The sequence below is a fragment of the Miniopterus schreibersii genome (genome assembly GCF_964146895.1).
Source record: "Miniopterus schreibersii genome assembly, chromosome: 10".
In the NCBI taxonomy this organism is placed as follows: domain Eukaryota; kingdom Metazoa; phylum Chordata; class Mammalia; order Chiroptera; family Miniopteridae; genus Miniopterus; species Miniopterus schreibersii.
The window spans coordinates 12,276,897-12,293,945 of NC_138110.1; the positions used below are offsets into that span (position 1 = coordinate 12,276,897).

A 17,049-nucleotide genomic window follows, 5' to 3' on the forward strand; every position below is an offset into this window, starting at 1 on the left:
GTGAGCTTTGCTGACATAATGTACTTGAAGACTCTCTCTGCCTGATGTGGCTGCAAGTGAAGGTCCTGAACTGTTTTATCCCAGAGCCTTCACTTGAAAAAGACTCTTAGGTAATTTCGAACATTTCTTTTCCATATCTCTCACTCTCCTCTTTTTAAAAATATCAAATATGTATGTATTAGAAATTGGTCTTGGGAAACTATCTCAGAATATAATCGGTGTTAGTTCTGGATTATGGATTTTCAACTACCATAAATTTTATTATGCCTTTCTCAATTTTTTACAGACTTTATTAGTATTAAAGTAAAACAACCCAAAGCAATGGTAAAGCAGCTAAGTTATGTTTACGGAGTTATAATATCAAATAACCAGATAGGCTCAAGGATCTAGATCTCAAATTATCAGGTTCCCTGATTTCTTTGATTTGGCTATTCTGTGCCTTTCACACCCTCTTGGCATCATTCGAACATGGTCCTTAATACACTGAGTTACGTGGAACAAAAATTTGTAACGGGTGTTGTTTGGAATGTGTGTTGATAATTGTTTTTTTTTATACTGCATATGCTGTTGATGTAGATTTTAAAATCAGCTTCATCACTGTTCTACATGTCATTGGTCTCATGGTTTTATTTCAGTGTTTGCTCCTCACTAATATACATAAAATGCATTAGAGAAACTGAAATATTTCTATAAATAGGAGTAACATTTATTTCAGAGAGCTTTTCAAATGCTTTGGTTACTCATGGCATCATTTGTTGTTCCTTAAACAGATTTTTATCCCATTTGTTCTTGTGATGTGTGCTTTTGAAGCCGTCCAGTTAACTACTCAGTTATCATCAAAAAGGTGGGTGAATGTTGACAAGCCATTGGATCTGTCCACTTTTTGGAAATGAGAGTAAGCATTTGAGGGTAATTCATGTGATTTTTCTTAAGACAGTGTAACATAGATTGTACTTTACCCTTTTAGTCGGAGTTCAGTTTCATTAGAGGAATCAGTTGATCAGAGCCCCTAGTAGACAAATATGCTTTCTCAGCAATGAAATGTCATTAGAATGTTATTCAAGCTAGTGAAGAGCCTCCTTACAAAACAGTAAAACATAAATGTTAAATTATTGTAGTGAGTAACTTACATGTTATAGATGTTACTGTGCCTACAAGACAAACAAAGGATATCATTCTGTTTTGGGGGTTGGTTCTTAAATATGTGTTAGACATTATTTCATTTTGCGTGGTTTGAAATTAACTTCTAAATGTTAATATATGTAGTTTCTTCATCTTTATTTCTACACATTTGACAAATGGAATGGAAAGTATTCTTTCTGAGTTTGGGGAATTTCTGGAGCAGTCAGTCTTAAGCACTCAAGCTTCTGGAAAAGAAGCTGTCAACTGTACTATTTGCTTTTTTAACCAATAAAATCACCCCATTGGCACCGGACTGACTGATCAGCCTCTGAAAGACACTTGAGATAAATATGAAGCTTCTTAGCAGTTCTATTATTCTTGAATCAAACTGGCATATTCTGTGCTGAAAGAAGTAACTAATATTAGCATAAATTTGCATATTCTTCCTGATGAGTTTAAGCTAGACTGGGTTTAGCATATTACTGTGCATGTGCCATAATAAAAAAAGGAACAGATTTTTCCCCACTGTTTAAAAATAGTAGAAATCTGGTTTCTAGTTTAATTTTGTATATTTTTGCAGGATATTTACATAAATTTAACATTGAAAGTATTTATACCTTGTCACTATCACATAAAAGATAGTTACTTAGATGCAATAAAAAACTGGTAACTAATAGGTACTTTTTTGCATGCATTAATGGATACCTTTTTTAGAAGAGATTTTAATTAACATTTAAGTAAAAAGAGCTGGGGACATATGGAATGAAAAGTAGAAGGCTCATCGAAATTGTGTGTGTGTGTGTGTGTGGTAAGTCTATGCTGAAACTAGTGCAGTGGAAAATTCAACACAAAGGGAGAGAACTGAGGCAAAGGTGCCAAAGTTGAGGCTTTAGAAATGTCTTCTCTTTTGCCCTGGCCGGTGTGGCTCAGCTGGTTAGGCGTCACCTCATGCACTGAGAGGTTGCTGGTTCAGTTCCCAGTCAGGGCACATGCCCATGTTGCAGGTTCGATCCCTGGTCAGGGTGCGTGTGGGAGGCAGCAGATCAATGTTCCACTCTCCCATTGATGTTTCTCTCTCCCTCTCCCTTCTGCTCTCTAAGAATCAATAAAAGTATTTTTTTTAAATAAAATAAATGATTCCACTTATGCAGCACTCTTGAAAGGGCAAAGTTATAGAAACGGGGAACAGAGGAACGGCTCCTGGGAGGGAGGGGTGAGGCAGGGGCCGGCAGGAGGATTGGTGCGGCCGTACAGGGTCGTGAGGGACCGTGGTGTGTCTTGACAGGATCAGTGTCAGTGCCCATTGGGGAAGACTGGGCATAGGGTACATAGGATTCCTCTATGTTATTTCTTGCAATTGTATGTGTATCTACAATTATCTAAAATAAATCATAATTCATGCCCCTTTCATATTATTGAAATACATATTCAGTGTGTTAAATAACATTTTTGAAGTCTAGCCCATCACTATGGGGCAGTCGTCCATGAAAATATGAAAAGAGCTTTTGTCAAAAGTAGTATTTTCAGAAGCAAAAATATTAACAGAATATTGGGTTGTTCGATTATTCTCATTTTGATTTTACTGTGCTTTAAAAATGTGCCTGTTGTATTATGTGTAATTTTTCTTTATTTTTTTTTCCAGTCTTTTTCTCATGGTTCTTGTCATCTCAGACATTATGGCTTTGGTAAGACATTCTTGGATATTCAGTATAAATAAGATTTAGAAGTTAGGCGTCGAGTTAATTTAATCAAGATAAATATGAGTGCGTTTCTTTACATTAAATCTTTAGATATTGAGTTGTAGGTGCTAGAATAACTTACACCTATAAAGTACTTTCTTTCTATGTGACTTACGCAGTAAGAGTGCTTCACAGTAAGGTGTGAAGAGTCTTCTTATTTAATTTACCCGAATCTGTCGTTTTATACCTAGTCTTCCATGGTGCATTGTGTCTGAAATGGACTCCCACAGGAAGCTAACTTTAGGTTTATGCAATACATTAATTTTCTACCTGAAATGTCCATTTTTTTACCTTTTTCCTCCGGTTGAAAAAGAAAAGGGGAGCGGGAGGGAGAGAGGATAGGAAGGAAAGAGGAAGTGGAGCTTTTCGAGTGGGAAGGTGTTACCAAGATGATAGTGCTGATGAATGAGTTCAGAGTGAGGAGCATGTCGGTGGGCCCCTTGTATGTAGTATGTTAACAAAAAGAAGAGCCTAATTTACCTGCAAGATCAGGAGCTTCCCAGAACTACCCTCAGATATGATAATTCATTAGATGGACTCACAGAACTCACTGCAGACTTATAGCACAGGTAAGGTTTAGTGCAGGGAAAGGATGCAGATTAAAATCTGCCAAGGGTTGAGGCGCAGAGGGCAGAGTCCAGGAGGGGTGCCGGACTCGAGGCATCCTCTCCCCGTAGTCAGGCCAGCCTCACTCTTCCAGCATCAGTGTGTGACAGTCCACACACAGCACTGCCAGCCAGGGTCGCCAGAGCCTTGGTGCCCTGACTTTCCTGGGGCTCAACCACAGACTGTTCCCGTGGCTGACCCCTAATCTCCAGTCCTTATAGAGATAGAACTGATAACATGCAGCCCAGAGCCCGCAACAAAAATCACATTATTAGACTGTTCAGTGACCGAGGCGCCCAGGCTAAACATTCCATATCAGGCATGATAGTCCAAGAGCCCAGACATCACCTCTCAGTAGCTGCGAGCAAAAGACAGCCTCTCTGGGTCCAGTTAATTCTTCAGTGTGCAGCATCCTGTGCTAGAAGTGATGAGAGACAGCCATCGCGGCAACTTCCCAACGTCAGATTCCTAGAGGCTGGATTCAGATGAGAGCGTTTTTGTGTTGTATTGAGCTGGACATTGAGTACAGGCATACCTCACAGGTCTTGCGAGTGCAGTTCCAGATCACCACAGTAAAGTGAGTACCGCTATAAAGCGAGTCATAATCTTTTTGCTGACCTTCAGTTTATTACAGACACACACACAATACCTGTAAAGCAGTAAAGCAGAGGTGATAAATGAGGCATGCCTGTGTACGTCTGAAATTGACCACACCTGACTTTAGAACAAATCAGCTTTCAGTTTTGCTCACAAAGTGGCAAATAGGCAAGACTGTTAATAGAAGAGAATTTAACTTCTCTGATTTCATATTATATATAAAGAGTCAGATTGTTTAGTTTAACTTAGAAAGTGATTTGTGTCTAGCTTCCGCTTACTGGCAGGCACCATCCGTCACCTGTCCCTCCTGTTTTCTCTACCCCAGCCACACCTTGGACCTGCCAAGCTCTGCCTGTACCGTTGACGATTATATAGTTTACTCCCTCTCTCAGAAACATACTTCTCCTCACATCTCCCCAGTCACTTAGATTTTAGACTTTTTACTGGGGCAGCCCCCCCTTATATTCCAGGCGAGGTGTGTACCCCTTTCTTTGTGCTCCCATAACGGCCTGCACTCTCTGGTGGTCGCCCTCATCACACGCGTGCTCCTGGTAACTTGACTGCATCATTCTCAAGATTACACACCTCCTGAAAGAGTGTTTACTTCCAGGACCTAACACAGTGACTAGCGAGTAGTAGGTGGTCAGTGAATATTTGTTGATGAGCAGATGGTTCAGCTTCTTTTCACTGAGGTCTTGGTTTTCTTTATTTCTAGTTATTCACAGATTTCACTTTTGCATTCATTTGATTGAATGGTAACGCTATTTCTGGGTTTTAGACTATTGCACATTTTAGTCCAAGCAAAAATTTCAGTAAATACAGTGAATTCCAGTCATACAATGGTTATCAGGGGTCCGAAATCTGAAGCACGTAGCCCTAAAACAGCATTGTTTTTCAACTGAATCTCAACAGCCTTTGTTTTGCATGGAACCATATTTTGTTTTATTTTACAGCACTTCTTCTTCTTGGTCAAGGATTATGGCAGTTGGCTTGATATTGGAACAAGGTATAGTATATATTCACACAGAAATTATTAAGAGTCCATTGAAAAAAAGGAAATTGACATCTTAGTATGGAGGATTACAAACTGATTTTGAGGTAGGCATAACAAGTAGCAGTTATTTTAAGCCTCTGGGAGTGAGACCCATTTCTCCAGTTGTTGGCATTAACGTATTAGCAACTGTTTTCTTGGGATGGTGTGTGTATAGATGTTAAGTGTTGAGAGAGCTACAGGACAGCAGGAGGATGCAGGGACACTGCTGAATCTGGGTGTTCAGAGATCACGCCGCAGTGTGTGTTCTCACAGTCGCTCCATCTCTCTCTAGAAAAAGGAGACTATTCAAGTCCCAGTGGGAATTCTGTGTGGCAGTTTAAGTTGGAGGATGGGTTGTTTTGCCACAGAAACACTTCTACTCACACTTGGGGAGAACGCACGTTAAGCCTGCGGGACTGAGAAAAGTTAAGGATTATTGAAGAAGGTATCAGATTGATAGAAAACTTAGTATTAAAATGTCTCTTATTGCCCACAATGTATTTTGAGTTGTACATATATTGTTTCATGAATTCTTGTGACAGCGATGTGAGGAAAATATAATTCTTTCCATTTTACAAAGGAGGAAACTGGCTCCAGAAGGTTAGGATTACACAGTAATGTGACACGGCAGTTTCATTCTTTTGCGTTGTATATGCATTTAATATAGATAATTTTTTCAGAGAAAAACCACATAGCGAATAACCACAGTGTGTAAAGTATTCCTAGGCATCGGCAAGGACCCAAAATGAATGGGATTGCTGGCCTCAAGGCTGAGAGATGCCCCCTTCATCTGGGTGTTGCATGGGGGCTTCAAGCACCGAGTGGAGGGTCCCAGTGTGTGACAGGGTCGTTCCAGCCGGGAAGCATCTGACTGACATGTGGCCCTGCGCCCGGGGAGATCCTGGCCTAGCGCAGGCTCTGAGGTGTGGTAACTGCAGTGCGGGCGGCACGAGGGTGGGGGCTGTGTGAATGCAGAAGGATGGCGCAGTGAGTGACTCAGAGAACACGGCAGGGTCTGCGTGTAAGCTGGGTCTTCAGTGGAGGAGGTCGTTTCAGTTAGTGGGCTTAGAGGCTTGCAAAGGGTGTTTTAGAGTGGATATGAGCAAAGCTATCGAGGCGAAAGCCCAGTGCATTCGTTTGTGAAGGTGGTGAATTACGTGGATTTCAGAAACCACAGGCTTTCTAGAAATTTCTAGAAAACAGCCTTTGAGAGCCTTAAGTTGAGCCCCCTTGCTTACAGAGCAACAGAGTACATTCTACTGGCCTGTAAGTGAGGAGCCACATCTTTTGGTTCCACTTGTTGGCCATTTGTGTGTCATCTTTGGAGAAATCTCTATTCAAGTTCTTTGACCATTTTTAAATTTTTTTAATGATTGAGTTGTAGGAGTTCTTTATATATTCTGCATATTAACTCCTTATCAGATATATGATTTGCAAATATTTTCTCCTATTCTGTAGGTTACTTTTTTCCCCTCTGTTGTGTCCTTTGACCCACAGGAGTTTTTAATTTTGAGGTAGCTGTTCAGCTACCTCAATATTTCCAGTTTAGCTGTTTTTATTTTTGTTACCTGTGCTCACTCGATCGTTTTTAAAAGAGGCTTTGAACCATTGCAAAACTTGCACATAACATCTGCTATGACGTTCTTCTTGGCACTTGTGCGGTTCCTCCAGCCCTGTTCCTTGCACTCCTTTATAGAACTATTATGGGAATAAAGTGTTCATCAGAGAGGAAATAATAGCAGAGAGAGAGACTGCGGAGGCATAAAGCAAACCATGAGCATCATTCAAGCCGAGGGAAACAGCATGAGCGTCAGCCCCCGTGTGCTGAGAATGCTGCGACGGCCCCACTGCAGTGGGGCCATGAGAAGATGTAAACGCGTGTCGGTGCTTTATTGATTTATGATACATAGTAAAGTACTATGTAATTAATTAATACTAGGCAGGGTAAGAACTGCTGTGGAAACATTTGTGGTTTTTCACAACAGGAACAGACCTGCACCTACTGTGACCATATGTCCGAGTTTACCTGAAACAGCCTGGGTTATGCCTGTTGTCCTGGTGTATTCATTACACCTCATCTGCACGACATTAAAAATCCCAGGTGGGTGGGAAGGTGATAAAGGCACCGCTGGTTAATCAGTTACATGAAACCTCAGTTACCTGTCTCAGTGCTTCATCTTCGCGGTCTAACTCCCATAGGTTAGATGGGTGCTTGCCCTGAGAGACTTCTCGAAGGCAGCTATGGCAGAGGACTCCAGACTCACTCCTGCTCACCAGGCTGCGGGCACTGGACTGGCCGGCACAGATTCCCCACAGGCTCTCCTCATTCCTGCTGAAATACCCCCAGCCTGTTCTGTTCCCGTCTCCCTGTCTCCTCCTGTACCACCCCAGAGATGCCCACTTAGGAAAGGAAGGGGACTGCAGAAGGCAGGGTCGGGAGTGCACGGGGTAGGGGTGGAGAAATGAAATGAAATCTGTGTTAGTGAAATGAACCTTCTAAAGGGAATTGCCCCAGTTGATGCTGCAAGGTGTGGTTTTTGCTGCTGCTGTACTTGTTGGTAAGTTAGAATTCTAGAACCTTCCTTTCATTTCCTTACAGCAGTCACAGTGTACACCACCGCAGTGAGCCACACAGTGCAGGTCTAAGGTTAGGAGTGGTTCGTGCATCTTCATAAGCATCTAACTGAGCGCCAGGGAAAGGCTTAGATAATGGGGGGGGGATTATGCTTTAAGATTCAAAACTAAAGCACCATATAATGGGGTTCATATCAAAGCTCCATTATTCTACTTTTCCTGCTTTTTATTTGTGAGAGTGTTGCTTTTAAGTTCTAGATTTCTAATTATTCCTATGTGACTGTCTCCTTGAAAAGCTGAGCTGCTTCTTGTCGCGCTGCAGGTATTATTAAACTCACTGGAATTCCCTTAGTGGGAGCCAGGCTGATCTGAACGTGCTCCTGCAGTGGCCTCCCTTTGTGACAGAGTTTATTTCCGAACTCCTTTGTATTAGTGAGACTGTTCATAACGTCAGCCATGCCATGCCTGTTATTCACAGCAGTGGAATGTGGTCCTACTGTCCTTACGGACTGCTTTATAAATACAGAAGTGGTGAGGATGTGTCCCGGAATTTTGGAGAGGAGTGGGAGCTAGCCAGCCCCATTAGTGTAGTGTGGCGTGTGTCTGGAATGTTTAGTGTTGTCGTCGTAGCCACAGCGGGTTTTCAAAATAGGTTTGAGAATTTCCTTAGCTATTAATTTCAGGTTAATAAATAGTAGTTTCTTTAAAAATGAAGACTTCAGTACGAGGGCATGAGACAGTGTATCTGTCTGTGGGTCTAGTCCAATGGGTTTCTAAGGCATCTTCAGAGAAGGTTCTCCCAGAGTGAAATTGAGACTCTTAAAAGGGGTTACTGCAGTCAGTATGATCAGCGGAAACGGCATATAAGTTCAGGGTTCTCGAGAGAAGCTTGTGGCACCAGGGTCCTTTTAACGGCTGTATGAAAATGTCCTGCCCGGGCCATAAACTGCGCTGGGCCGGCAGCTATAATTTAGCATTTTCTCCCTTTGATCTTTTATGCTGCCTTCATTCATATAGCAGGTCATAAACTTTACAGAGTATTGCCTTTTATATGGCGCACTGAGAGAAGCGCATTTTTTAAACTAGAGAAAAAAATGCCTTCTAGGGTAATTTTCATAAAAACATATTTAAATTTATGTTCTAAATGTTTCTGATAGGAGATAGACTGCAGTTTGATTTTATAGTGGTGTTGATTTGGGCTTTGTTTCCTATATGCACTATTATTATACCTTATGAAAACACAAATGACAGCTAAAATATCTTTTCTCTTTAGATATAATGAAAACTTATGACTGTGCTCAATAATACATTAATATCCTCCTAAATGTAATTACTGAGTACCATAAAATATCTACTCTTACAATGAATACTAAGCTTTATTAAAATCAGTGATTCTCAACCTTTTCTTCCCCAGTACATCTGACAGATATGACCTGCATCTGCTGCCCAGTACCTTGCCTGGGGGGAGTACCGTCCACCTTTGTCACCGTTGCACAGGTGGAAAAGGCCTGCCTGGTGATTCCGTTTGCCCCTGCACACACCCTCCCCATCTCTACCATCACACACGCAAGCCTTGAAAATCGCTGATTTAAATGATGTCAAAATCATTGGGGGGAGAGCTGGAACAGCTGAACTCATTTCAAGTTGAAATTTGGTGCTCCTTTAACTCTCTTTGCTGAGATGACACCAGACCTGATTGATGGGACATATGAGCTGAATGCCTTATGGCTCAATTGCATGAAGACGAGCTTCACAACTGTTCCCTGCCAGTAACATTAGCTTAAATGAGCCAAGAGTCAGTCATTTCGGACCATTTTAAGGAGATGAGTGATCTGGGTCTTTTATAATAGACTTGCACTAAATTTGAGGATGGGTCACCTACTGGTTTTACAAAACTTACCTTGTTAAGAGATTGTCATAGTTAATATTTTAAAATAACTTAAAATACTAAAAGTGGTAAAAGGCCTAAAAGTGATACCAAATTTAACAACAAAAATCTAGAATGTAATCTTTTTTTTTACAGCTTTATTGAGGTATAATTTATATATCAAAATTTATTCATTTTAAGGTTATGAATGACTTCAGTGATTTTTTAAAAAATCAATTCAGTGATTTTCAGCAAATTTATCGAGTTGTGCAATCTAGTTTTTGCACATTTCCATCACCCAAAAAATTCCCTTGTGCCTGTTTACAGTCTAGCCCCATTCTCATACCCAGCCCCAGGTAACCCTGATCTGCTTTCTGTCTCTATAGATTTGCCTATTCTAGACATTTCAGCAAAATAGTCATACACTGTGTGGTCTTCTGCAACTGGCTTTTTCCACTTAGTGTGGTGATTTTTGGCAGTTATTTGTATTATAGCATCTGTCAGTGCCTCGCTCCTTTTCATTGCTGAACAGTGTTCTAGTGTACAGATCTGCCACAATTTGTCTACTTTCTATAGTGTAACTTCTCACAGTCCTCGTGGCTTTACTTCATCTACCTGGCTCCTGACCTCCTTGCCTGCTCTCCCCATGGAACCAAGGTCAGGTAGCTTTCCTGGATTTGATCCTCGGGGCTCTAGATTGGGCCGTTTGCACTCCCTCATTTACTCATCTCACCTCTGACTCTAAACTTCAGTCCCTGGGTTGAGGTGTAAACCTTCTTAATATATGAAGAAGTTGTGACCATTAATCCAGCTTATTGGATTAAGGATTTTTATCTCAGGAACTGGTATAATCAGATTTTGAAATGTCCTATGAGAAACAGAAACGGAATAGAGTTGAATATTTCTGTGCTAATTATGAATGCAGCCTAAGAGTTCTATGCTAAACCTACCATAATTTGTAAACATCATATACATAGAAACGTATCACAATCTTATTACAGAAGGTACTGAAAGCATATAGAAAAAAATAAGTCACCCATCATTCAATATCTCAGAACCTCTGTTCAACATGTTGATATATCTCCTTTTAGCCTTTATTTATGGGCCAACATATACAGTACAAGGTTTTGGTTTGTTGGGGATTTTTAAGTTTGCTTTCTATAATAACTATTTCCCCATGTCAGTAGATACTTTTGAAAACGTGAAGGTTATTGTAACTAGAGTGGCGTGAGGCAAAACAAGGTAGGGAGAGTTCAGAAAGACTGTTGATGTCACTTATGACCTTGAAGGTCATTGTGAGGAATTGGGAATGTATTACAAGTGTAAAGCGAAGCATTAGACCCTTGAGCAGGGAAGTATTTGGTCTGCTGTATATTTTGAAATCACACTGGCCATAGTCTAGAGAACGTATCATAGGGACCAGGAAAGGGAGCAGGAGGTTGGTTGAGAGACTGTAGCAGTATCTAAGCCAGAGATGATGGCAGCTTGGACTAGGGCAGCAATTCAAATGGTGACAAGAGGTTGGGTTTGGAAATATTTTGAAAAGGAGGTGAGTAGGATCCATTGATGGGTTGGATGTACTCAGAGACAAAAAGAATCCAGGGTGACTCAGGTCTTGTTATCTTGAGTAACCAAGTGAATGGAAGGCCATTTCCAGAGGTGGAGAAGGTTCTAGGCAGAGTGAGTTTGATGAAAGAAGGTGTGAGAGATTGAGAGCTGGGTTTTGGAATATAATCAAATTTAAAATGCCTTAAATCAGGGTGGTACCATGGGGTCTTGGGGAAGTTTTTCGTTTGTTTTTAGGATGAGAGGAATGGCACGTCTGTGTGGTGAAAGATTTGATCGCTTCAGAGAGGGAGAAGTTGGCAGTACAGCAGAGGGATGGCACGTTGCAGACATAAAGCCCTGAGGAGAGGCGGAGTGGGCTCCTGAGTGGGAGTGGAGGGGTTTGGGCTAGGGTCCGGCGCGGGACAAACCCGGACAGGCGTGGGAGCGTCAGTAGGTTCAGGGAGAGAAATTCTCTCTTAGCTCTGTCAGTATTTTCTCAGTAAAATAAGCAAAGCCACCTCCTGAGAGGGGAGGAATGTGACAGAACTTTGAGAAGAAAGGACATTAAGTGCTTTGACTGGGAGGCTGAGAACAGTAATTCACACGTGTGCAGTCAGGGCTGAGGCACTGGCGGGAACCAAACCTCATTTGTGCCCCTGAGTGTAAAGGGAGCCCAGCCAGGAGAGTCCTGCGTTTTCAGGGGGATTCCTTTATCTTAGTGTGGCCAAGCCTTCGGGTCCCTTCTGTGGTCTGACTATTGCTTCTAATGCCAGCATTAAACTCATCTTTATGTTTTAGTATCTTGTAGGGCTAATTTCACTTCATTTTGGTAGAGACTCATTTAGTTTCTTTAAACACTTTGGGGTTTATTTATTTTTAGCATTTAATTTTGATTATATGTTTATGATTTTTATTTTAGGGGAATTGATTTCAGTCCAGATTTAACCTGCCAGGGTAATATAAAACAAAAGTTTTTCTTTCTTTCAATTACTGATTACTCGCTTCAGTAGTACATTTAACAAATATTAATTGAAGGCCCATAGGACTTGCATTAGACCTCAGAGATGCAGTGGGGAAAGAGAGAGACAGTCACCCCTGTCTCCAGGGACCTGCAGTCTCAGGCAGAGGTCATGAATCCACTTTCCTGTCATGCTATTTTTACAGTGAAAACAAGCAAAAGTTTCAGAAATCTTACTTAACGTTAATATTTGTTTAGCAATTACGGATCTGATTTTACTGTTTTCTTTTTAGGTCAGGAGCCTACTCTAGACCAGACCCTGATTTCTAGCATAACTAGTTCTAATTTCTGGTTTTTAATTAGCCAGCTCTTCTTTTCTATTTCAAATTTACGTCACTAGATGAACCCAGAGAAAGGAACGTTCCAGATGAGAATGTCCTAACTGGTGCCTTTCCAAAGGCAGTCTTACCAAACTGTAAAACTTCCCAGTTGGAGGCTCTTGCTTTCAAGCTGTAACAATACCAACAAATAAAAATAAAATCTGCTCAGAGCAAGAAGCCCTTCTTTCCTGGCCTGGGGGCCTTGCCTGTGGGTGGCCTGCTGACAGCATGGGAAGCTTTGCTTGGTTTGGCCAAGGGCCAGCGATTGACATTTGGGGAGCTGTCCACCTAGTGGATTGGATTTATTGAAAAGGTGGGAGGGAGACCTGCCAGCTTCCTCTCCCCTTTTTCCTAAATCTCCCCATTCCTCTAATCAGCCTGTTTTACTCAACTGTCCAAAGACAAGTTCCCTGGGGCTTATCCTGGAGCCATTCCTGGGGAGGGGCTTCTGTTGCCAGCACCGGGAGGACGCCTGTGTGCTGGGGAGGAGGCCCGGGTAGGGGAGAAAGCATGGCCTCCCTTCATCAAGCCAGCCCGCTTACAGCCTGCGAGAACTTCCTCCCTCCTGTTGAAGACGTGAAATGTGTGAATCTATTATAAAGGTAGATAGTTAAATGCAACTCTGGTAGGCACTGTAGATAAATAATGTACCAAACTGCACTCGTATCAGTGCGGGAGGCCTCTGCTTTATTGTACCTTTGTCAGATCTATATCCTCAGTTTCTCCCTATACTTCTAAATTTATCATCAAACCATGTTCTGTGTAGGGAGTACAATTCTGTGTTTAAAAAGACAAACTGAGCGCTGACTCTTGCTGATAGACGAGAAAAGGGCCTGAGTAATTTTAAGACTAGTATTCATTACTCTTCTGTCTTTTTCTGAAAGTCAGGGAGAACCAGCTTTGACACTGAGATTAATAAAGAGATGTGGGTGGTGGTTGTTTTTTCCTTTGTTTAGATTCCTTGACTAAAACTTCCACTTCCCTGAATTTGAGTTTGGGTAACATTTTTCTTCCTTTGTGGCCGGTAGTTCTGTCAGAGTGCCTCTAACTTCTGTCAAAGCGTAGGCTGGCGTGCTCTAAAATGTCAGAATTCTTCACCTGGGGCCATGTTGGGGAATCTGTGGATATTAGTCAGAGGTTCCAAGAATTAGGGAACATTATTTTTCTAAAAGCTAGATTTTGAAATTCAGTTTCTACTGCTAACAAAGAGACAGTCACTGCTAATACCAACCAGACATTTTCATAACATGCTATAGTTGTTGGAGACATCTCCAGATATTACTTAAGTTCACCACAATTTCTGTGACAGATTTGTTTTTGAACATTTTGATACCCATTTCAAAGTCGTTGGCAGCCTTTGTAATTGTGTGTTTGTATGTACGTTTAGAAGTGTTATTTAGGGGAACCTTAGGCTTTTCCTCGTGTGCTCTCCGCCTCTAACACCTCTCTCTCCTTCTGTAGCATCAGCCACTACGTGATTGTCATGTGCATGACCATCGTCCTGGTGTTTCTCAACGGCCTGGCGCAGCTGCTCACAACAAGGAAACTCAGACTATGTGGACAACCCAAAAGCCATCTCATATGATGTCTGGGTCCTGTTTCTCAGTCTCCATTTAAGCTAAAAGCTTGCCCAGGGTTCAGCAGGAAGAAGGCTCCTGATGTGTGGCACCCTCTGCTCCTGTAAAGAAACGTACACGGTACATGTGGAATTCTGAACTTACAGTTACCTGGAATAAAGGAGCTTCCGTTTCTTTAGCTTCTGCATGCATCGAATAGTTTTTATGGATGGCTGTGGGAAGGCAGAGTAAAGCATCCTCCATGTCCGTTCTCTCCCTTGAGCTGGCAGCTCTTTTACTGATGGTTCAGAGCACCTGTAACGGTCCGCTCCCCAGCTGCACAGCTCCCCGTATCCGCAGAAGAGAAACGCCCCTGAGGGGGCCTCCCGATCACATCCAGAATCAGTGCGGTGGCTGAACTTGAAGGGAATCGCCAGGTGGCACCATAAATATTTATCAAGTCTCAGAACTGGTTTCACAAAGAGTTCGAACTGCTCAGCAGTGACACCAGAAAGACTGTCAGGATGTGCTCTTCAGATTTGCTGAAGCTTCCGTAGGAACAGTGTTTGCAGGGGTGCGTCATCTCTCTCCCGGTGCAGCAACGTTAAGCACCTTGCTGCTGTTTCTGGGGTTTTTATGGTCAACCATCTCGATGCAAATTTGACCTTCACTTTATTTATTTATTTTTTAATTTCTGGATTCTCATGGAATTTCTGGAGATAGGAAAGTTGAAAATGCTTGGTATTAGTGTCTTGTCCATGGGCAAAAATGGTAGATTCAGTATCTGTTAATTGTAGATTCAGTATCCGTTAGCCCCATAGGTTTTACCACGTGTTGTTTCAACAGAGTTCTTTAAATCCATGGTTAAACTTTCTGATGATATAAGAATCAGAGTTAAAATTGCTTCTCTTTCTGGTTGTGAGATTCTAGCCCAGAGGCCTAAAGTCCTCTCATTAAATTTAAGTTTATATTTGTAAACACATTCTTATGGACAAAATATGTTGAGAGTAATTTTTATTTGCCTTTTTCATCAAGTGACCTTTGCATGTCACTGTAGAGTTGGCCTTTTGTCCATGGTATGCCAGTTCACTGGTTTGTGTCCCATTTTTTAAAAAGTAATTGACACATTCTTATGGACAAAATATGTTGAGAGTAATTTTTATTTGCCTTTTTCATCAAGTGACCTTTGCATGTCACTGTAGAGTTGGCCTTTTGTCCATGGTATGCCAGTTCACTGGTTTGTGTCCCATTTTTTAAAAAGTAATTGCTTTTGAATTAAGTTATAGCATTTCTAACTCACATTAATGCCGAGGAAGCCCTCCACAAATGACTAAAGTTTTTAGATTGGCAGGTTAGTGAACAGATACAATTTAGAAGATTCAAAATCAGTTTGACAGTATGGACTTTTAAAATTTCTATTTATAACAAAGTATAATTTATTTGTGATAGTACTTTGTGGTGTCTCAGCAAAAGCATTATAATATAAAAAATAGAAAGACGCCTTGATGTCGATGTAAGACCTCACGCATCAGTCTGCAATATAAAATTTAGGTGGATGACTAACAGGCGTTGGTGGCAGACAATGACGTTGGCAGAGAACCATGAACTTTCTCATAGCCTCAAAGGATTTTTGATCAATTTTTTCACAGCTCAGAGAAAATTGACTTTATAAACACTTATTTAACTCCCTTTATATTGGTTTTGCCTTTCATCTTTTCCCAGATTTTCACACAGAGGAATTAATGAATATTTTATTACGACATTGTAAAGGGTGCTCGGTGCTTTATCTTTATTTTGCTCTTTGAAACATGCCTTTTTCTCTATATTGCTTTGTGTTGGTGTGAGTTTACAAAGCAGGAACTCGCCTACAGCCCAGACTTGCCTTGTTGCACTGTCTGGACCCCTCAGAATCACTGGAGTTTGCCAAATGGGCTTTTTCTCTTGCTCAGTTTATCAAATATCTTAAGGTGTTTTGAAATGCTTATTTTTATATTGAGGAACAGAAAAAATAAAGAAGATTTAAGTAAAATATATTTCTGTTTAAGGCATTTACTTTTCATTCTGACTCTGAATACCGGATTTCCAAATCAAGACTTAAGACATTCGCTGAGTGACATTGTTTAAATTAGGAATTGCTGTAAGAATTAAAGCAGGCATATTGAGTTAAGACAATATTGAACAAAAAAGCAATGCTGTGCCACATGGACGTGAATAAATCTTGGAAGAAACCCTAACAACAGGAAAGTCACCACAGCCTGTCCATAATTTACCAAATAGATGTCATAATAAAAAGTGTCCCCTGATCAAATATATTTGAGAACCACCTAGTCAGGGTTAAACAGGTGTATTTATTGTAGCACTTAGGGATTTAACGTGGGATAGGCATTGAGATGGCAGCACGCCAGAAATGCCCACGCGCTTGCCCGCAGCCCCGCCTCAGTCTCCCTCCCGACTGGCAGACACTTCAGAAACGTCCCCGCGGATTTTTTGCACTCACATCCCCAGTTTGTCATACTGTGTTGAAAAGGCTGTTGTATGCTTCATTGGATCTTGTTTTTCCGAGAGCTGGAAAACCACTTCATTTTCACCCGTGGCGTGGGAACTAAACGGCGCTGGCACGGTTCCCCGCCTCTAACCCGGCCCGGCCCACCCGCTCCTGCGGGAGCCCCCGCACCTCCAGGTGGGCGTCCGGGTCATCGCACCTCTCACAGCCCCGTCGAGTGTGGGCAAGGTCTTCATTACCTTATAGTTTACATCCTTTACCAGAAAAATAAATTCACAACGAACATTGTCTTGTGGCCTGTGATTCGCCACTGTAGACTGGTTCCTAGTTGGATTTTTGCGCATTCCTGTTTTTTCTGATTTACTCATCCCTGCCTGTCCCTGCTTTCTCTCTCCTCCTGTCACCCCGTCGCAGCCACGTGAGAAAGTCTGTGCGTGACTGTCCGTCTCCCTGAGGCCGTGTCGGCACGGCGCGCGTGGAGGGTGCCGGGCTGTGCTGTCACCTGCCTGGCGCTCGCTCTTCTGCAGCGACTTCGCTGACCCTGTGCCTCTCACGGGAAACAAGCC

General features: G+C 41.8%; 1 protein-coding gene across 2 annotated transcripts in view; it reads left to right on the forward strand.

Annotated features, from left to right (window-relative positions):
• PIGN (phosphatidylinositol glycan anchor biosynthesis class N) overlaps window positions 1-16,013 on the forward strand; it is a 70,800-nt gene extending 54,787 nt beyond the window's left edge. For both annotated transcript variants that reach the window (XR_013999642.1, XM_081149026.1), the window contains exons 26-29: window positions 771-844; window positions 2,765-2,807; window positions 5,018-5,070; window positions 13,886-16,013. Coding sequence is in view for 1 of the 2 variants with exons in the window: in XM_081149026.1 (XP_081005152.1) it covers window positions 771-844; window positions 2,765-2,807; window positions 5,018-5,070; window positions 13,886-14,009 (294 nt within the window). In the remaining variant the exon portion in view is untranslated. The remainder of the gene's footprint in view (window positions 1-770; window positions 845-2,764; window positions 2,808-5,017; window positions 5,071-13,885) is intronic.
• The last annotated feature ends 1,036 nt before the right edge of the window (window positions 16,014-17,049 follow it).